At 36.1% G+C, this 22,908-nt stretch overlaps 1 protein-coding gene across 1 annotated transcript in view; it reads right to left on the reverse strand.

The window, feature by feature from the left end:
- Nucleotides 1–22,908, reverse strand: part of ZCWPW2 (zinc finger CW-type and PWWP domain containing 2) — a 144,057-nt gene that overhangs the window by 77,745 nt on the left and 43,404 nt on the right. The window contains exons 3-4 of the mRNA XM_047100386.1: nucleotides 11,711–12,059; nucleotides 386–545 (exon numbers count right to left, since the gene is read on the reverse strand). Coding sequence (XP_046956342.1) covers nucleotides 386–545; nucleotides 11,711–12,054 — 504 coding nt within the window. The 5' untranslated portion in view covers nucleotides 12,055–12,059. The remainder of the gene's footprint in view (nucleotides 1–385; nucleotides 546–11,710; nucleotides 12,060–22,908) is intronic.

Genomic DNA, 22,908 nt, shown 5'->3' on the forward strand with positions numbered 1-22,908 from the left:
TGAAATTTGAAACTCTGGTTGCATTCCACAATTAATTTTCCCTATGAGCTAGGGCTACAACTTAGAGTCTTCTCAAGGGAAATTTTAAAAAATTACCAACTGATAATCTTAAAATTGTTTCAAAAGGCAATTATGTAAAGTCCTCCATTGATTCATACTATATTGCCATTAGAAAAATAAAATTTAAAACTGCTCTAGTTTTCACACTTCCTTCGAAAAAACTTCTTTAAAAATCCAAATATTTGGTTTAAACAAATAGTATATACTATTTTGTTCATATAAGTATAAAACTAAATAATTATGTATCTTTTAGGTTCTGAGACAAAAATGGCCATAACTAAAAACAAGCGCCAGAAGAATAAAACTCGGATGTTACTGTACCTACCTTTAATGTGATACTATAATGTCCAACAAATGTTGCATTTATCCATGATCTTGAATGGGGATCACCCAGGAATTCTATGTGATACTGTTCAACATTTCCATCCAGGTCATAGGTCACATATTTCCCTTTAAAAGGATCTGGGCAAAGTATCCCTGGCCAGCTTTCAAAAGAAAGTAGTTTTAATTATTTTGATGCTTTAAAAAAAAGGCAGAAATCAATACATCTGTTATAATCATGTATCAAACTTTCTCCTAGGAATTTTTAAAACTCCCCCAAATTAAACATATTCATACTTGTATCCTTTAAAAGTAGGATATTCACTTGATAGATGTAATCAGTTGTATCTTTGTAGATATAGAAAGCTTTGGAAAAGTCACATATTTAAGATAAACAGAAGATACAAGGAAAAAGAATTATAAGACAGAAGGATGATCTCCAGGATCTGTAAGAGACATTTAGTCAGGGCTAATAGGAAATGTAAGATTCATGGCAGCTTTGAATCAACTCTAACCAATCAGAAGGCTTAATTACTAAAATGTCAACCCACTGACAGTTTCTGACAGGGTAGAAGAGAGCTGGCATTTCCTGAGCCAAAGGGCTCAGGGCTGCCAAAGGGGTACTGGCAGCTTAGGCTGCGATAACACTAAAAATTCTAACTACTGTGGGAAATGCAGAAACAGAGCTCAGCAGTTCTATATTGCCCCTTCCTTGCATCTGCTCCACTGGAAGACCAAATTTCCAAAAATTTTTAGTTCCAGAAATAAGATTTATCCTTTACTAAAAATAAACCTTTAGAGGTATGTTCTTTCGTGACATAAACCTCTAGAAATTCCTTGATAGGTTTCATTTTTCCATTTGGCAAAAACATATAAATATATATATGTATATACGTATATATATCATATGTATATGTATGTTACATATATAAAGATATATATATCACACATATATATGTGATATATATAAAGATTTATATATATGTTATATATATAAAGATATATATATCTGTATATGTATATAGATGTTTTTAAGATATATATATATACATCAACTAAGTTTTGACTGTTTTAGCAATCTTTTGAGACTCTGACCTAGTGTTCGGAGACTAATGCAGGAAAGGAAGACAGCAAATAAGGTCAGGAAGCTGTGACTAAGGAATGCCAAGTTCTACTTCGGTTTGCAGCTCTCTTGTGAAAAAAGGTAGTCAGGTTCAAATCAGAAGATTCAGGCTCTTGTTCTGCCTTCTACCAGACAAGAGGCCTCAAGCAGGTAACTAAGCCTTGCTATGACTCTGGTTCCTCACCGTCCTAGTTATAAAATTCAAACAAGTACATGCTTTATACATTTTTTGGGTTTTGGCAAATCAAAATATTGTAGAGTGCCATCATTATGAACCAAACTGTGTTCTCCTCACCAAATTCACATGTTGAAGTCCTCATCTCCAGTATCTCAGAATGTGACTGTATTTGGAGATAGTGTCTTTAAGGAAATAACTAAGTTAAAAGGTGGGCCCTAATACAACATGACTAGTTTCCTTATAAAAAAGAATATTATGACACATACATGCACAAAGGGAAGACCATATGAAGAACACAAGGAGAAAACCATCCACAAACCAAGGTGAGAGTCTCAGAAGAAATCAACCCTGCTGACACACCTTGACCTGAGAATTTTAGCCTCAGAAGGGTAAGATAATAAATTTCTGTTATTTTTAAGCTACCTAGTCTTTGATACTTCATTATGGCAGCCCTAGCAAACTAATACAATCATATACAGTAAGATTGTTGGTATAAATGAGAAGTAGGAAGAATGATACAAAGCATTATTTTGCCGCATTTATTTAGAAACTGGACAAATTAGACATTTAGGTAATTTTAAAACCTAGAGGAAGCATACAAATCATGCTATAAAGAATCTGAAATCACAAAAATGCAAAATCTACAAATTTCTTGGGTTTGAGGACCATAGATGGTTGATCTTCTACTAAATTATCTATTGATATGAAAGTTACAAAGTCCTAAATATAGAAATACATCTACCATACCACTGTAAAAAAAAGTCTTTACAGATCACAAATAACACAATGTAAACTAACACAATATGTCAGAGTTAGTATTAATGAAAAAAAATTTGATTCCAAGAAGCTGACATATCCCAAGTATAGTTGCCAGGTGATGACTTGGGTGCACCAGTCACCAGGGATGGTGGAGTATGTGAATTGAACAGGATGCTGAGCAGAGTTCTTTGACTCTTGGGCCTTTCTGAGTTAGGAGAAGGGGCTGTCTGGCAGCCCTAGATCAGGGAAGAGGAAGGGCTGGAGGATCACAAATTGAGTCAGACAACATAGAACCCAAAGAAGTCTAATACTTTGGAAAACTGGAAATGATAATGGAAAAGTCAAAGAGAGGTTCAGGGCCTATCTAGTTATTATCAGGTTCACATCACAGTATCACTGCTATTTGGCAATCTTATTGGGCTCAAGAGTGCTTAAAAGAAACCTTGAGTGGAGTTTATCTTTTAAACCTACATTGGAAATCTACATTTCTGAAGGAACCCACTCAAAAGAAAAAGATTTCAATAGGCAAATAAATGATTAAGAATGAATGGCAGCTGCATTGGACACTTCTAACTTATCAGAAATCAAGAAACAGTAGGTCCTCCAACTGGATTAATAACTACTTTAAAAGAAGCCAAATTGTGATTGTTATATTTGTTGACTGCTCTGTAAAATGTAAGGGGTTCGTGTTTAATACTAGGTGATTTGCACCTCACAGCAATTTTAAAAAGGATTATTGCCAAGCAATATCAAATTATAAGTAGCATCAACTCCATTCAGTGTAAAACAATCACAGGATTTATAACACTTGAGACATGAAAAGAAATTTTGCAGTTACTCTGTTTAAGATAAGCTTTTCTGACACAAATTCTGATACAACTTCTTTTACACACAAACCTATTGGGCCCAAGAGTATTCAATTTAAATTACTTTAAAAAATATAAATAAAAATAGAGGTGACTCCTAAAAATAATTAGATGCCAATGAAAGAAAAAAGCTTCTATTCATTATTTAAAACATGTTATATTATAGAAAATTTTGCATGCTGGTTTACAGATGAATTATGAAAAGTATCATCAAATGTCCAAATAACTGGGGCACTTTAGTATTTCTTCAGGCAGTGCAAAGGAATTGTCTGACTCCTAGTCAAGCAGGACTAGATAGAATGTACCAAATTGCAGGAGAAGCTGAGGAGAGGCAATGGCTGCAGAAAGCAAGATTACCTCTCTCCACATGCGACAGCCATCATTTTCTCTGACTCCGTGTGACTGAAGAAAGCTGATGTCCATTTTTTTGATCTCACTCTGAACTCCATTTGAGTTCTAAAACTGTCAACAATGACACTGCATTGTGCACCTCCACCCCCCGATTTTTCACATTCATATTGATGAGAAATTCTAAAGTGTTGTCTGTGGGCTTAGAGGGAAAGAGGGAGAGTAAGAGATAGCAACCCGATGGGAAGGTATCAGAATTACAAGAAAAGTCGTGTGATTAATTTTAGAATCTGTGGGCGGTGGGAGGTAAAATACACAAACACAACACAAATAGATCTATGTATTGGAATCCACTTGGAGAAAAGGAGAAATTTGGATACAACAGGTAACTTCAAGTGCAAATATACCATGAAGAAACTGATGTCTTACACATTTCTCATCCAGTAGAAATGATCTTTTTTTTTTTTTAATGTTTATTTATTTTGAGAGAGAGAGGGAGCATGCATGAGCAGGAGAGGAGTAGAGAAGAGAGAGAGAATTCCAAGCAGGCTCTGTGTCATCATCACAGAGGCCAACATGGGGCTCGACCTCATAAACCATGATGTCATGGCCTGAGTTGAAACCAAGAGCCAGACATTTAACCGACTGAGCCACCGAGGTGCCCCAGAAATGATCTTTAATAAGATAGCTACTGCCTTCAATAGAAGTTGAAGCTTAAGCATGATTTCAGTTGCTGTGTATTTATACTCAGTGAGAAGTACATGACTGTTATTTTCAAACCATGGTTTGGATGTTTAAGAGGAGAGCAGATTTTACTTGGGCCTCCTTCTTTATCTATGGGAAACAAAATGGATGAATTGGAATCATCACTAACTGAATGTTATACTTGCCACAAAATCTCTAAGCTGTACCCAACTACAGGGGGCTGATGGGAAGAGGAGATTCCCCATCCCCACCCCCCCCACATTATAAGTATATTAATCTATAGGCAAAATAATGCAAATAAGAAATAATCAAATAATATTTTATAATAGTGAAAGGATCTAGTAGAAATCTCACTTTAGAAATTTAAATACTATATCTAAAATGTATCACTGGATTGGTTTGTTAATTTAAAGGCATATTTTACTATTAAATTTTACTACTACACTACATTAGAATGCAAATATTTTCTGTAAACTTATTTTTGTATTTATGAAAAACTTTGTAAAATGTCTGTGTAAATATGCCCAAGGTAGTTACCCTAAATAGAGCCTAGTTTCTGCTTGACAATGTATCTTCTTCTGCTAAGGAAAATATGCACCATTATTTTTCACTTTTAACTTCTATGCCGTTTCTAGCTGAATACCATGCTATTTGATCGATTTTTAAAAAATTAAGGGTGCTTAAACATTAGGAAGATAGTTTTTCTCTTCTTAGTACATGTAGGTATCCCCACCCTAAGCACAACAGACATGCATAGATCAAAGACAAGAAGCTACATATGTACTTTTGTAAGCATGTAAGTGTATAAGCATGTAAGTATAAGTGTGGAGGTATCTCACAATGTGGAGGTAAATGTAACTATTATAAATTGATTTTCCATGGAGTTTGCCCATAGACAAAGTGCTTTCTCTTGAAAATTATTTGTTTTTATTACATAAAGATTAAATAGGCCTTTCTAGATTCTGTATCAGTCTCTCTTTGGCTTTTTTAGCTTTATTAGAAAAGGTCAACCCTTTTGTAAAGACTAACTCTGAGATGTTGATAAGATTGAATTTCTGAGCCTTCAAAGCTCAGTGTAAGACCCATAGGCTAACAAGAACTGACCCAGATAATGTTACTTCCTAAGTGTCTCCATAGCCACCTAGCTGGTCTTTCCACTTGAAACTTCAACGTCTTTAATGTTGTTTAATTAAGAACTGATGTTTGATTGTTTTTAGTGGGTTAATTCTACCTTTATATTCTGCTATTGCAATTTATCCTGTTATAATCTTTGTATGTATTTACTGTAACAAATAAAAAATATAACTAGATTTGAGTTTTTATATTTTAAAGTTATATTTTAAGCCTGTATTCAACTATACTTATTTCATAAAGAGGAATACATCTGATTACTTAGCCAAATGCATTCTACTCTTTCCAATAAGCAAGAAGGTAGATATAGCTGCATTTTGCAGGTATTCTGATGGTTCTAATCATAGATTAGACACATTTAGTGGCTGGAGTAAAACATGTTTCATGTGTATTTCAAGTTCTAACCCTCAGTTATAAGCACAAAACTGCAAAACAAATTCCTAATCAGATTTATAACATAATATTTCAGATATAGTGACAAGAAACAAATACATTTCTTGAATTAGTTATTGAACCTTAAGAATTTCCATTAGAAAATAAAACCTCTATGCTTTCAAAATATTAATTTTAGATCTGAAAAATGACATGGGACTACAAATACTGTCATAAGTAACATCATAAAATAAGCATTTATATTCATGCCTTTTTTTTAGAGAGCAAGAGCAAGTGAGCTGGGGAGAGGGGCAGGAGAGAGAGAGAGAATAAGAATCTTAAGCATGCTCCATGCTCAGGGTGGAGCTGGATGCGGGACTTGATCCCATGACTCTGAGATCATGACCTGAACTGCAATCAAGAGTTGGTCACTCAATCAACTGAGCCACTCAGGTGCTCCAATATTCATGTCTTTTAAAATATTTTTTTACATAGCTATCTAGCTCCTCTTCATGCCAATCCTAATTATTTTACAGAAGAAAATAATATTTTTATGATTTAAATAAATAATATGTATATATTTACAATATTTCATATTTGATCTCTAGAAAAGTACTCAGTAGCAAATGGTACATATCTCAGAGAGATTTCCATATTTGCAAAGACATTAAATGTATTAGTTTGCTAAAGCTGCCACAAAAAATACCATAGAGTGAGTGGCACAAACAACAGAAATTTATTTTCTCATAGGTTTGGAGGCTTTAAATCTAAGATTAATAGGTCAGCAGGGATAGCTTCTTTTGAAGCCTCTCCTTGGCTTGTAGATAGCTACCTTCCTACTGTATCTCTACATAGTTTTTCCTCTATGCATGTGCATCCCTGGTGTTTCCTTGTGTATCCAAATTTCCTGTTCTTATAAGAATACTAGTCAGATTGGTGTGGGGCCCACCCTAATGGCTTATTTTCACTTAGTCACCTCTTTAAAGGCTCTGAATCCAAATACAGTCACTTCTGAGGTTTGAGCTTGAAAGTATGACTTTCTGGGGACCACAATTCAGCCCACAACAGTAAGTGACAGAATAAGAACATAAATGTAGGTATTGAATTGAAGGCCTCTTATGTATGTGGTGTGTGTGTGTGTGTGTGTGTGTGTGTGTGTGTGTTGTGTGTGTGTGTGTGAATGTGTATATGTATGTTAACGTGAGTCCATCACAGTCTCTCTATGAAAGAAAACATCTTATATTCTTCATGAAGAATAGCTAACTGTGAATGAAAACAAGGTAATATGAGGCAGAGTATCCTAGCTTTGAGAATGTTAAGTATGAGAATGCAATGTAAAATAGCAAGGGATTCTGGGAAGATAGTGCCAATGTTATTGTAGTTTTAGAATCTCCTGAAATTTCCCCATAAGTACTGGTAGAACAACTATAATAGCAAAGCCAAAACCTGACACACAACATCTATAACAAAACTAAGTGATAAGCTATCCACATAAACTACCAAAATAGGAGCAGGCAGGTTCAAACTACTGACAGTTACAAGACCCACATATTACTAGCATCTGTATGAGGGGAAACGGTGGGAGGGGGAAGGCAACCAGAGGTCTGATGGGTTTGTGAAATTAAGAACCTCAAAACTGAAATAAGTACTTATTGAAAAGTGCAGCAAGTCAACGTGAGCACAGCAGCCAAACTACGAGGGGGGTTACAACAAAACCTGAAGGTATTAGAGCAGTCTGGGCCCTATGAACACTTAAAACTAACCAACAAAAAACTCCCTTATCAGGACAAAAGCTTACACTGATGAGAAATTGCTGGAAGTATAATCCAAATCAAAGAAGAAAGGATCAATACAGATAAAGGAAAGAGAAGGTACAAATAAAAGTGGGGATACAACACCAAAAGCACCATCCATGAAAAAAAGATGGGTAAGTTGGACTTCATTACAATTAAAAGTATCTGCTCTGCAGAAGACATTGATTGGTAAGAGAATGAGAAGGTAAGCCACAGACTGGGAGAAAATATTTGCAAAAGACATATCTGATAAAGAAATGATACCCAAAATACACAAAGAACTCTTAAGCTCCCCAATAAGAAAATGAACAACTGAATTAAAAGATTGGCGAAAGATCTGAGTAGACATCTCACCAAATAAGATATACAAATGACAAATAGGCATATTAAAAAATGCTCCACATGACATGTCATCAGGGAAATACAAATGAAAACAACCACGTATGTCCATGAAAATACATAGGGGAAACTTAAATGCGTATCACTAAGCGAAAGAAGCCAATCTGAAAAGGCAACATATCATGATTACAATAATATAGCAATCTGGAAAAGGCAAAACTATGGATACAGTAAAAAGATCTCCAGTTGCCAGGGGTAGTGGGATGGATGAATGGTGAAACACAGGAGATTTTTAGGCCAGTGAAATGATTCTGTATGATACTATGATGGTGAATACATGTCATTATACATTTGTCAAAACCTACAGAATACACAGTACAGAGATCAAACCCTAATGTAAACTGTGGATTTTGGTCACCAGTGATAGGTAAATGCCGGTTCACACTGTAACAAATGTGCCACACTGTTTTGGGATATTGATGGTATGTGAGGTTGTGTGGAACAGGGGAGGAAATATGTGAAAAGAAAAATGCTAAGAAATTTCAGAAAACAAGTTCGTATTTTTGATACTTTGAGAAAATAATAGAATAAGGGGCTCTGGGTATACGATTTAGACAAAAAGGCTAAAGAAAATCTATTCTGCAGATTCCAGTTCTGGACAAGTTGAAATAGACTCAATTCTCTATATTCTTCCCACTAAGTACACCAAAAATTTCTGGGTGTTATATTTCAAACAAACATAAGAATATTCTAAAAGATGAAGAGAAAATAAGCCAGATAAGGACCTTGGGACCTGAAGAATGATATGACAGGGAGCTGCCTGAGTGTTCTTTTTGCCTCATTATCTCCTAGATTGGGTGCTAAAGAAGCCAGCAACTCAGAGACACCAATGGGTGCAAAGGAACAAAAAGTCCATATGAAGCCTGCTTTCTCAAGTCAAAGGACCAGCATAGGGAAAGCCTAGCAAGACAGAAAACTTTTAAGCAATAGCTGGGAAAACAGCTAAATACCATGGAAAAATCTGCAGATCCCAACTCTATCCCCATCAACAAAGGTCAAGTGGTGAGCCTACACTTCAATACACCCAGCAGTAATAAAGCCCCATGTCCTTCCCACTCAGGTGGTGGCAGAAGAGGCCTACTGGGAAGATGGAATTGTTATCACCTTCCAGCATTAACATGGTTCTCCCCCCATGGTATCAGTGGAGGTGAGTAACAAGATACTCTACCTCTCTCAGCCAAGTTGGTGACTTGGCTCAACTCTCATCCCTGCCTACCAGTAATGAAACACCCTTCCCTTCCAAGAGACTAAGTGAAAGCTGAGTAGAAAACCTAGGCTTCCAACTGCCATCTGGCAGTACCAAAGAGGTTCCCTCATATCCCTTCAGTGCAGTGGTAGGAGCAGCCTGCTAAAACAGATTTAAATAAAATCCAAAATGAAAATAAATAGAAGATAGAGAGAACCAAATGTACATTTTACAACAGAAAATACAATAACCAAAACAAAAAAGTCAATGGATACTCTCAATAGCAGAATGAATATGAAAGAGGCAAGAATCAGTGAACTTAAAGTAGAAATGATCCAATCTGAACAACAGAGAGAAAACAGACTGAAAAAAATCTCTTAAAGAACAGAACTCATGTCATATAAAATGAAAGAGACACAGCAAGAGTCCCTCCAAAGCAGCTCCTGCCCCAATACAGCCTGCAAGCAACTCCAAGGGGAACTGGTACCACTCCAAAATGACTTCTGCCCCAGGGAGAGGGGAAGATAACCACACATATCAGTGCCCCCACAGTCCCAGTGGCCAAACTTTATAGCTGGCAGCACAGAGAGGGTGCCCTGTTGATCAGTCCAACTGTCGCCCCAGCAGGCAGACTGGGGACAGACATCTGGTCTGACTGCTGACACCACCCAACCACAAGCCCATGACAACCTAGACTGACCCCTTAATGGCACAAGGACCAAACGTTGCCTAGTGCACCCACAAGCAAAGTGGGCCACTGTAGCCAACTGGACTAAGGCAAATGCAACTCAGCCACATTAGTAGGGTGCAAGCAAATCACACAGGACACACCTCTGTTTCTGGTGAACAGGGAGCCCTGCATTATAGGCCACAACAGGACCTCCTTTTCATAAGGCCACCACTTTCAAGATCAGGAAACATAGCTGGCTTCATTAATACATAGAGACAAACACAGAGAGTTAGACAAAATGAGGAAACAGAGGAATATGTCACAAATGAAAGAACAGTACAAAGCCACAGCAATACAGCTAAATGGAACAGAGATAAGTAATATGCATGATAAAGAATTCAGTAATGGTCATAAAAATACTCACTGGACTTGAGAAAAGAGTGAAGGATCTCAGTGAGACCTTCAAGAAAGAGCTAGAAAATATAAAACAGAACAAGTCAGAGATGAAGAACTCAGTAACTGAAATTAAAGAAAAAAACACACACACTAGAGGGAATCAGTAGCATATTAGATGAGGCAGAAGAACAGATAACATCTGGAGGACAGGGTAATGGGAAGCAAACAAACTGAATAACAAAAAGAAAAAAGAATAATAAAAAATGATAACAGGTTAAGGGAACTCAGTAAAATCATCAAGCATAATAAAATCTGCATTAAGGAGTCCCAGAAGGAGAAGACAGAGAAAAGGGGCAGAAATTTTATCTCAAGAAATAACAGCTGAAAACTTCCTTAATCTGGGGAAGGAAACAGACACCCAGATCCAGCAAGCATAGAGAATGCTCAAAAAAATCAACTCAAGGATGTCCACACCAAGACACATAATAATTAAAATGGCAAAAGATAGCAATAAAGAGAATTTTAAAAACAGCAAGAGAAAAAACAATTACATACAAGGAAAGAAGCCCCATGAAGCTATCAGCTGATTTTTCAGCAGAAACTTTGCAGGCCAGAAGGGAGTGGTCATGATACATTCAAAGTGCGGAAAGAAAAAAACAAACAACAAAAAACAAAAAAACAAAAAAAGCCCCAAAACTTGCAACCAAGAATACTCCAGCAAGGCTATCATTCAGAATAGAAGGAGCGATAAACAGTTTCCCAGACAAACGACAGTACATATTGCACACTTGGGAAAATCAGTCTAGTGTGGGAAACGCTGAGCTATACAATAGTAAATCTATAGAATCTAAAAGAAAAAAATATTTTGGGCATCTAGTCAACAATTATAGAATATACATTCTTTTCAAGACAGACTATGCTGGGCCATAAAATAAGATTCAAAGAAACTGAGTACAATATATTTAAACTAGAGCTCAATATCAATAAGATATTTAAAAATCCCCAAATATTACATAACTTGAAAATACACTTCTAACAGCTCATTTGAAAGAAGATAATCACATAGAAAATTAGTAAATATTTGAAACTAAAGGTAATAAAATACAATATATCAAAATTTGTGGGATAATAGCTAAAGCTGTGCTTAAAGATAAATTTATAGCTTTGGTTGCCTGTTTCAAGAGGAAAAAGGATTTAAATCAGTTACCTAAAGTTTCTAATTTAAAAAATTAGAAAAAGAAGAATCAGACCCTAAAGTATCAGGAAAATAATAGTGATGAGATCAGGGAACAGTTCAGACAAATAGTAGAAAAAAGTTGATTGTTTGAAAAGTTTAAAAAATTCATAAACTTAGCAAGACTGTAACTCAATGGTTTATTATAAAACAACAACAAAAACTTTACCTTGGCCAACTCTGTAATTTTACCAAAACCAGACTTCCAAGAGGGAGTTGTGAATAGACAATCTTAAATCCACTTTGATGAAGCTGAGACTCTTCAGGAAAGTCTTCTTCAGCAACAGAGCACTTATTGTATCTTGAATCAGTGTTCATGAAGCAGTACCATGGTTTATTGTGATCAACTCTGGCTGCATCCTCACTTGACAACAATCTCCACTTCAAACAGCTTTCATACTCACACTGAACCCACAATTTGTTTACGTACATACTGTTTTCCGCTGAGGAATCCATTGCAGCATTACAGTATTCTACTATTACCATCCAATTTTTCTTTTTCCATAAATGCATTTAATCTGGAAAACCAGAAGAAAAGAATAAATATTCAAGAATATGAGGAAAGAAAGTTCAAACTAAAATCAGAGAAACAGCTCTATTATACCTTCTTTGTCTACATCTTCTCTATCCCATAAAGACTATACATTTTGAACAATGTATGTTTCTACCTACCCAGAAAGAAAGGAACAAAATAGAAGCATCAATTGCTCTGGGTATAAAATGCTTCAAACTTAAAAATAATTTTTTAAGTAACAAATAAAAATAAAAATAAGTATGACCATTTTTACAGAGAAAACTGAAGCTAAGAAAAGTAATTTGTTTGAGGTCCCAGAGCTAGGATATGGTAGAGTTGGGATTTAAATGCAGGCAATTTGGCTCCAAATTCTGTGGTCTTACCTACTTAAACTGTACTGCCTCTTTGGATGTATATGTATATGAAATTATGTGATAACCCTTTTCTAGTTCTGATGAAAATCAAGTGTAACAAAATATTTCACCATATCAAAGTTTTAAATCTCCTTTTAAAACTAAAGGAATCTTTTGCTTATACAGTTTTGCCTTTTATCCATTAATTCAAGTGGTTTGAAAAAAACATTTCTCCGAGTATTTTATTATAAAAATTTTTAACATACAAAACATTAGAATTATATGATTAAGCCTCCAACTTCTAGGCTCAATAATTATGTACTAAAAATAATATAACTAAAATAAAGTAAAAATATTAGCAACTTATTTTGCAATAAAAACCTACTTTAAAGAATGATGTCAATATACCATATTCATGAGTTAGTAAAATACTATTCTCCAAGTATAAGCACCATTTAAACAAGCTCTTAATTCATGAGTTAATCATATGTTTAGAAACTAAATTACTTATCGTATTACAGGGTCACCACAAATTGCTTTAGAAATTTGCCAACATATGCCAATAGCCATGGCTCACATTTTTTTTTTACCTGTTAATACTGCTCGTGTGAATGTATCCACAGAAAATAAACTTACAAGAGACTATTCTACATATACGAAGACCCAAGAATATTTAGTGTGGCACTATTTATCATACTGGAAGAGTGGAAAAATCTGAAAACATGAAGACCAAATCTTCTGGAAGATAAATATAAAATTTTGCTAATAATATTAATTAGAATTATTATTTTTTAATTTTTTTAATGTTTACTTATTTTTGAGGGAGAGAGAGAGAGAAAGAGAGAGAGCATGAGCAGCGGAGGAGCAGAGAAGGAGACACAGAATCCCAAGCAGGCTCCAGACTCCTAGCTGTCAGCACAGAGCCTGGCTTGGGTCTCAAACTCACCAACAGTGAGATCATGACCTGAGCCTAAGTCGGACACTTAACCAACTGAGCCATCAAGGCACTCCGTTAATAATATTAATTTAAGATTTCTGGTTATTTAACTGGTGAGGAAATTTACAAGAAGCAAGACTGCAATTTAGATTGCAGTTGAAATGGCTAGTCTTCCCTATTCTCTGGGCCACTAGATGGTACAGCAGAAGTTGCTGAGTTCAGACTTCAGAGGCAAATTATATGTGAACTCCTGGTTTGGCTACTCACCAGTTGTCCTTGGGTAAGACATTATTTTGCATTTCACATCACATTATGTGTATTTTCCTCCTGTGTGTGTGTGTGTGTGTGTGTGTGAGAGAGAGAGAGAGAGAGAGACAGAGAGAGAGACAGTTTTGTTTATGTATTTTCAATCATTGTATCATCTTTGACTATACTAAGACAGGCATAATATTGAATAGAAGCCATGATGGTAGACACGTTTTTCTAATTTCAAAGAGAATGGTTCTATTTGACTATAAAATCAAATATGTATATATATATATATTTGTAGAGAACATTAAAAGATTACAAAAAATTTTTTTTCCTTTAATTACCAGTTTACTATAAGGATTTTTTTTTTTTTTGCTAGTCATGAAGTACTGTTGAATTTTATCAACTGCTTTTCTGTATATATTTAGGTAAACAAAGACTTTGTTAAGCCTGTTAATTGGGTATGTTGTAATAATGAATTTATTAATGATAAACATACTTGCATTCCAGGTAAACCCTACATTGTCAAGCGTTAGGAGAATTTTTCTTTAACATATATATTGCTGTATGAAGTTTATTAACAGTTATTTAAGATTTTATATAATTTTATATATAAGATTTTATTTAAGATTTGTATATATAAACATATGCATATGTTTGTAGATGAGATTGGTCTAATAATTTCAATTCTCTTCTTTTTTGTCTTTGTCTGGTTTTGATATCAAGATGAAAACAGTCTCATAAAATGAAGTGCAGAATGTCTCCCCTTTTGGCAAAGTTTGCCCAAGGGAGGAATTCCCAATTCTGCCATACATCTAAGAATTCTGGTGTATCTACTATGTCTCTCATTATGTTTCTTTCACTCTGAAACTTGTTTATATCTTCTTTTTACTTCATTCATCTTGTCCATACTTTTTAAACAACCAGAGTTTGAGTCTCCCCATTTCTTCTTTTCAAGTTTTTATTTAAATTTTAATTAAGATATAGTGTAATAATGGTTTTAGGAGAATTTAGTGAATCATCATATATAACACCCAGTGCTCATCACAATATGTGCCCTCCTTAATACTCATCACCCATTTAGCCCATTCCCAACTCACCTCCCCTCCAGCAACTCTGTTCGTTCTCTATACTTAAGAGTCTCTTATGGTTTGCCTCCCCCTCTCTTTTTTTTCTCCCTTCCCCTATGTTTATCTGTTTTGTTTCTTAAATTCTGCATAGTGAAATCATACGGTATTTGTCTTTCTCTGACTTAGTTCGCCTAGCATAATAAACTCTAGCTGTTTATAAAATCTACATTGTTGCAAATGGCAAATAACCATTCTTTTCTATGGCTGAATAAGATTCCATTGTATATATACTACTTCCATTGTATATATGTATACTTCCATTGGACACTTGAACTTTTCCCATAGTTTGGCTATTGAAGATAATGCTGCTATAAACATGGGGGTGCATGTGCACTTTCAAATCTTATTTTTGTATCTTTTGGGTAAATACCTGGTAGTGCAATTTCTGGGTTGTAGGGTAGTTCTATTTTTAACTTTTTGAGGAAGATCTATACTGTTTTTCAGGGTGGCTGCACCAGTTTGCATTCCCACTAGCAGAGTAAGGGGGTTCCCCATTCTCTGCATCCTCACAAACCTCTGTTGCCTCCTGTGTTGCTAATTTAGGCATTCCAACAGGTGTGAGGTGGTACTTCATTACATTTTTAAAAAATTTTTTTTAACGTTTATTCATTTTTTGAGAAACAGAGACAGAGCGTGAGTGGGGGGAGGGGCAGAGAGAGAGAGAGACACACACACACACACACAGAATCCGAAGCAGGCTACAGGCTCTGGGCTGTCAGCACAGAGCCCAATGTGGGGCTCAAGCCCATGGACTGTGAGATCATGACCTGAGCCAAAGTCTGATGCCCAACAGACTGAGCCACCCAGGCGCCCCCCTCATTGTGGTTTTGATCTGTATTTCCCTGATGAGTGATGTTGAGCATCTTTTTGTGTCTGTTATCCTTCTGGATGTCTTCTTTGGAAAAATGTCTGTTCATGTCTTGCCCATTTCTTAACTGCATTATTTTTTGGGTGTTGAGTTTGATAAGTTCTTTACAGATTTTGGATACTAACCCTTTATCCAATATGCCATTTGCAAATATCTTCTCCCATTCTGTAGGGTGCCTTTTAGTTTTATTGTTTCCTTCCCTGTCCAGAAGCTTTTTATTTTTATGAAGTCCCAAGAGTTCAGTTTTAGTTTTGTTTTCCTTGCCTCCAGCAATGTGTCTACTAAGAAGTTGTTCTAGCAAGGTCAAAGAGGTTGCTGCCTGTGTTCTCCTCTAGGATTTTGATGGTTTCCCGGCTCACATTTAGGTCTTTCAACCATTTTAAATTTACTTTTGTGTATGGTGTAAGAAAGTGGTCTAGTTTCACTCTTCTGCATGTTGTTGTCCAGTTTTCCCAATGCCACTTGTTGAAGAGACTCTTTTTTCAATTGGATATTCTTTCCTGCGTTGTCAAAGATTAGTTGACCATATAGTTGTGGATCCATTTCTGGGTTTTCTATCCTGTTCCATTGATCTATGTGTTTGTTTTTGTGCCAGTACCATACTGTCTTGGTGACTACAGTTTTGTAATGTAGCTTGAAGTCCGGAATTGTGATGCCTCCAACTTTGCTTTTCTTTCTCAAGATGGCTTTGGCTATTTGGAGTCTTTTGTGGTTCCATACAAATTTTAGGATTGTTTGTTCTAGCTTGGTGAAAAATGCTGGTGGTATTTTGATAGGGATTGTATTAAATGTATAGATTGTATTAAATATGTATATTTGGGTAGTGTACACATTTTAGCAATATTTGTTCTTCCAACCTATGAGCATGGAATATTTTTCCATTTCTCTGTGTCCTCTTTGATTTCTTTTATAAGTGTTCTATAGTTCTCATATTACATATTTTTTACTTCTTTGGTTAGGTTTATTCCTAAGTGTCTTATGGTTTTTGATGCAATTGTAAACAGGATCAATTCCTTATTTTCTCTTTCTGCTGCTTCATTATTGGTGTACAGAAATTCAACAGATTTCTGTACATCGATAGTATATCCTATGACTTTGCTGAATTCGCTTATCAGTTCTAGCAATTTTTTGATGGAGTCTTTCAGGTTTTCTACATGGAGTATCATGTCATCTGCAAATAGTGAAAGTTTTACTTTTCCTTGTTGATTTTGGTGTCTTTTATTTCTTTATTTTGTATGATTGCTGAGGCTAAGACTTCTAGTATTATCTTAAAAAGTAATGGTGAGAGTGGACATCCCCATATTGCAAAAAGCTGTTTTTCTCCATTGGCTGGGGGTCTTTCATATATAGCCTTTATGATGTTAAGGAATGTTCCCTTCATCCCTAGTTTGTTGAGGGTTTTTATCAAGAACAGATAGTGTATTTTGTCAAATACTTTTCTGCATCTATTGAAAGTATCATATGGTTCTTATCTTTTATTAATGTGGTATATCATCTTGACTGATTTGTGAATACTGAACCACCCTTGCAGCTCAGGAATACATCCTAGTTGATCGTGGTGAATAATTTTTGATTTGTTACTATCTTGAGGATTTTTTGCATCCATATTCATCAGGGACTTTGGCCTATAATTCTCCCTTGTTTAGTGGGGTCTTTATCTGGTTTTGGAATCAAGGTAATGCTGGCCTCATAGAATGAGTTTGGAAATTTTCCTCCCATTTATATTTTTTGGAACAGTTTAAGAAAAATAGGTATAAACTCTTCTTATGTTTGGTGGAATGCTGCTGGGAAGCCATTTGTCTGTTAGGAGATTTTTGTCTGTTAGGAGATTTTTGATTACTGATTCAATTTCTTTGCTGGTTATGGGTCTGTTTAAATTTTCTATTTCTTCCTGTTTCGGTTTTGGTAGTTTATGTCTCTAGGAATTTGTCCATTTCTTCCAGATTGCCCTATTTGTTAGCATATAATTGCTCATAATTTTCTCTTATAATTGTATTTCTGTGGTGTTGGTTGTGATCTCTCCTCTCTTATTCATGATTTTATTTGTTTGGATCCTTTCTCTCTACTTTTTAATAAGTCTAGCTAGGGGTTTATCAATTTTATTAATTCTTTCAAAGAACCAGCTACTAGTTTCATTGATCTGTTCTACTGTTTTTTGTTTGTTTCTATATCATTTATTTCTGCTTTAATCTTTATTATTTCCCATAGTCTGCTGGCTTTAGGCTCCATTTGCTCTTCCTTTTCTAGCTCCTTTGGGTGTAATGTTAAGTTGTGTATTTGAAATTTTTCTTGCTTCCTGATGTAGACCTGTTTTGCTAGATATTTCCTTCCTATAACTGCTTTTGCTGCATTCCAAGGGTTTTGAACTGCCATGATTTGTTTCATTTTCTTCCTTGTATTTTTTTTCTTCTTTAATTTCCTGGTTTAACCCAATCATTATTTCATAGGATGTCCTTTAACTTCCATGTATTTGTAGTCTTTCCAAATTCTTTCTTGTGGTTGACTTCAAATTTCATAGTGTTGTGGTCAGAAAATATGCATTGTATGATCTACACTTTTTTTGTATTTGTTGAGGCCTGATTTGTGACCCAGTATGTGATTTATTCTAAAGAATGTACTACGTGCACTCAAAAAATAATGTGTGTTCTGCTGCTTTAGGATGAAATGTTCTGAATATATATGTTAAGTCCATCTGGTCCAGAGTGTCATTCAAAGCCATTGTTTTCTAATTGATTTTCTGCTTAGATGATCTGTCCATTGCTCTAACTGGGGTGTTAAAGTCCCCTACTATCATTGCATTATTATCAATGAGTTTGTTTATGCTTTTTATTGATTTATATATTTTAGTTATTATGAGTTGGGGGCATAAATATTTACAATTATTATATCTGTTGGATAGACTCCTTTATGATACAGTGCCTCCTTTATCATCTCTTTATTTTAAAATCTAATTTGTCTGATATAAGTATGGCTACTCCAGCTTTCTTTTAACACTCATTAGCATGATAGATGATTCTCCATTCCCTCACTTTCAATCTGCAGGTATCTTTAGGTCTAAAATGAGTCTCTTGTAGGTAGCATATAGATGGGTCTTGTGGGTTTTTTTTTTTTTCATTTTTATTTTTACTTTTTTCCATTCTGATACCCTATGTCTTTTGATTGGAGCATTTAGTCCATTTACATTCAGAGTGATTATTGATAGGTATGAATTTAGTGCCATTGTATTACCTGTAAAGTTGGTGTTTCTTGAGATTTTTTATCTGTTCCCTTCTAGTCTTTGTTGCTTTTAGGCTTTCTTTCACATTAAAAAGCCCCCTTTAATATTTCTTGCAGGGCTGGTTCAGTGGTCACAAACTCCCTTAGTTTTTGTTTGGGAAACTCTCCTTCTATTCTGAATGACAGACTTGCTGGATACGGTATTCTTGGCTGCATATTGTTTGCATTCAGCATGTTGAATATATCATGCCACTCCCTTCTGACTTGGCAAGTTTCTGTGGAGAGAGATCTGCTGCAAATCTTCTTTGTCTTCTCTTGTAGGTTGGGGACTTTTATTCCCTTGCTGCTTTTAGGACTCTTATCTCTTAAAATTTTGCAAATTTTACTACAGTGTGTCTTGGTGTTGGCTGGCTTTTATAGATTTTGGTGGGAGTTCTCTGTACCTCCTGGATTTCAATGTCTATTTCCTTCCTCAGATTAGGTAAGTTTTCAGCTGTAATTGCTAAAATAAACCTTATGCCATCTTTCTCCTCTCTTCTTCTTCTGGGACTCCTATGATACAAATGTTATGCTTTATGGAGTTGCTGAGTTCCCTAAGTTTATATTCATGATCCAATATTTTTATTTCCCTCTTCTTTTCAGATTCATTATTTTCCATAATTTCATCTTGTATATCACTTATTCATCCCTCTGATTCTTCCATCCTTGTGGTCATTACATCTAGTTGGTTTTGCATAGATCTTACAGCATTTTTCATTTTGGCCTACTAGTTTTTAGTTATCTCTACAGTAAGGGACTCCCTAGTGACTTTTATGCTTTTCTCAAGCCCAGCTAGTATCCTTATGACTGTTGTTTTAAATTCTGGTTCAGGTAGGGGTGCCCAGGTGGCTCAGTCAGTTAAGCATCTGACTTTGGCTCAGGTCATGATCTCATGATTCATGGGTTCGAGCCCTGCGTTGAGCTCTGTGCTAACAGCTCAGGGACTGGAGCCTGCTTCAGATTCTGTGTCTTCCTCTCTCTCTCTCTCTCTCTCTCTCTCTCTCTCTGCCCCTCCCCCATTTGCACTCTGTCTCTCTCTCTTAAACATTAAAAAAAATTAAATTCTTGTTCAGGTATATTATTTATATCTGTTTTGATTATTCCCTGGCCATTACTTCTATCTCTTCTTGTTCTCTCTTTTGGGATGAATTCCTCCATCTTGGCATTTTGTCTAGATCTCTGTCTTCTCTGCATTAGGAAAACCTGTTATATTTCCTGCTCCTGAGAGTAATGGCTATATTACTAAGATGTCATATACTTCCCAGGGTATGGTGCTTCGGGAAGTGTTTTGGTGTATGCTGTATGTGCTCTGCTGTTGTGGTTTGGCTGCTCTTTTCCTCAGATCAGTACTCTGTAGAGTTTCTCCTTACCTGCAGTGGGGAGTGTTTGGACCTTGTACAGTATGTGGCAAGTTTTAACTAGGTGTGTTTTAGTCTGCTTGTTAAAAAAGGTTAGATCCTATTTCCTCTAGAGCTGAAGTTTTGCAGCACTCTATGGTCAGTAGACTTGGTGCTTGCAGAGGGTTTATGCTGGTCTTGTGGGGGAGGAACCCTCCTCAGCTCTGGTTTTCAGAGCTTGCCCTTAATAAAACAAACAAACAAACAAACAAACAAACAAATACACCTGCAGAGCTCAGGGGGGCAGGGCCTGGTGTAAGTGGCTCAAGCCTCTACTGTGGGCATTGTGCCTCTCTCTCAAGTACATCTGTGCTGATGGAAGGGGTGAAAAATGGCATCCACCTGCTCTAGTCCCTAGAGAGGGTAGTTCACGCCTGCCACTCTTCAGGAAGCCCTCACGGAAGAGTGAACAATCCCTTCTTGTGTCACAGGCTTCCATCAGATCCCTGCCTTCACCCTTGTCTGTGTCCAAACTGTCCACCTTCCCAGTGGCACAGTGCTCCTGTGTTTTACATCAGGTGTGCTGGCTGGCGTTCAAAACTTCAAATTTTAGGGACCTGGAGTGGCAGGGTGCAAACCTACACTGATCCTCTGGGGAAGGATCATGCCATGCTTGGCTGCTTCCAATTTGTCCCAGAAAATCAGTTCCAGGACTGAGCAGGGGCTTGGGAGTTTATGGTAAAGTGCAGCCAAAAGCTAGCTTCCTGGTTAGTTGCACTTAGCAGGTGCATTATGCTGATGAATGAGGCAGCTCAATGGTGCCTGCCTGGTCTTTTGTCCCCTTAGGGGCAGTGCCACCTCTCCCAAATGCACTCCAAGAAGGAGAACTGTCTCTCCCGGTGGGACCCAGGATAACCTCAGACCTCGCTGTCTGCTCCCGGACCTCTACGCTCCTTCTCCAGGAGCACCACCACATCTACCAGGATCAACCTTGGCGATGCTGTGGACTTCTAAAACTTCAGACCTTGAGCTCTGCTGCTTGTAAAAACTTGTGATAATCAGCCACTCTCATTTCCTCAATGATTTGGGGGAAGTGTTTTTCTTGTGCAGCACCCTGCACCTGTATGCTGCATTCTTCCTTTTTCTTTCTCCTGTCTCTGTGATTAGGGCTCCCTCTCCTCTGCAGCACACTATGATTCTTTTCTCCCCCAAATCACTCTCTGCACTTCCTACCTTCCATGATGCAGCCTCTTTTCTCCCTCTAGTTGTTCAGTTTCTTCTCTCAGTGCTCAGATCAATTTCTTGGTATTCAGAATGATTTGATATTTATCTAGCTGTGTTCAAGGAACAAGGCAATCACAGAGTCCCCCTATTACTACACCATCTTTACTCTCCCCATCTTTTCTTTAGAATTCTATTAATAGCTGCACTTTATTGTCTCCTTCCTCCACTTTCTTGGGCATTCTTTGTTGACCTCATCTTTCTCTTCTTGAGTTGATGCTTAGATGATTCATTTTCAGTTTTTTAAAAAAAATTATTTTATTGTGGTAAAGAAGCAACATGAGATCTACCCTCTTAACAAAATTTTGAGTGTATAATACAATATTGTTGACCATAGGTTACAACACTGTATAGCAGATCTCTACAGCTTATTCATCTTAATTAAAACTTTATGCCCACTGATTAGTAACTTCCTGTTTCCTCTTTAGTCCCACTCTTTTGAATCTATGAATTTGACTATTTTAGACACCACATATAAACTGAATCATACAGTATTTGTCTTTCTGTAGCTGGTTTATTTCACTTAGCATAATAGCCCCGAATTGACCAATATCCAATATTTTGCAATATTTTGCATGTTGCAGAATTTTCTTCTTGTTTAAGGTTTAATAACATTGCCTTGCAGGCTTTCTTCATTCATCCATCGACAGAAACTTAAGTTATTTCCATATCTTGGCTATCATGAATAGGGCTTCTATGAACCCAGGAGTGCTAATCTGTCTTTGATATCCTGATTTCATTTCTCTTAGATCAGTATCCAGAAGTGGGATTGGTGGATCCTACAGTAGTTCTCTTTTTAATTTTTTGAGGAACTCCTATACTGTTTTTCATAGCCACCATTTTGCATTCTTACCAACTGTGTACAAGGTCCCAATTTCTCCACATTCTTACCAATATTTATTATCTTTTAATTTTTTGATAATCGTCATCTCAAACAGGTGTGAGGCAATAAGTAAGTGGTTTTGATTTGCATTTCCATGGTGATTATTGATGTTGAGGATCTTTTCATATATCTGATGGCCACACATATGTCGTTGGAAAACTGTCTGTTCAAGTTCTTTGTCCATTTTAAAACTTGATTGTTATTTCTATTAATTGTAAGAGTTCCTTATATATTTTGGGTATTAACTCCTTATTGAGTGTATAGCTTGCAAATATTTCATTCCATTCTGTTTTATAGGTTGCCTTTTTTTGATGGCTTCCTTTGCGGTACAGTAACATTTTAGTAACAAAAACCTAGTTTTTGTGTCAGATCCAAAAAATCACCAACAAGACCAATCTCAGTGACCTTTTCCCCTATGTTTTTTTTTTTTTTAATAAGAGTTTTACAGTTTCAGGTCTTTAATTTAAATCCTAAATCCTTTTTGAGTTGATTTTTGTGTATGGTATAAGATGAGGAACCAATTATACTCTTTTGCATGTGAGTGTCCAATTTTATAATAC

Source organism: Lynx rufus, unplaced genomic scaffold (genome assembly GCF_022079265.1).
Source record: "Lynx rufus isolate CCGP_SWC_20201006 ecotype Redwood Valley unplaced genomic scaffold, mLynRuf1.p SCAF_5, whole genome shotgun sequence".
NCBI lineage: Eukaryota > Metazoa > Chordata > Mammalia > Carnivora > Felidae > Lynx > Lynx rufus.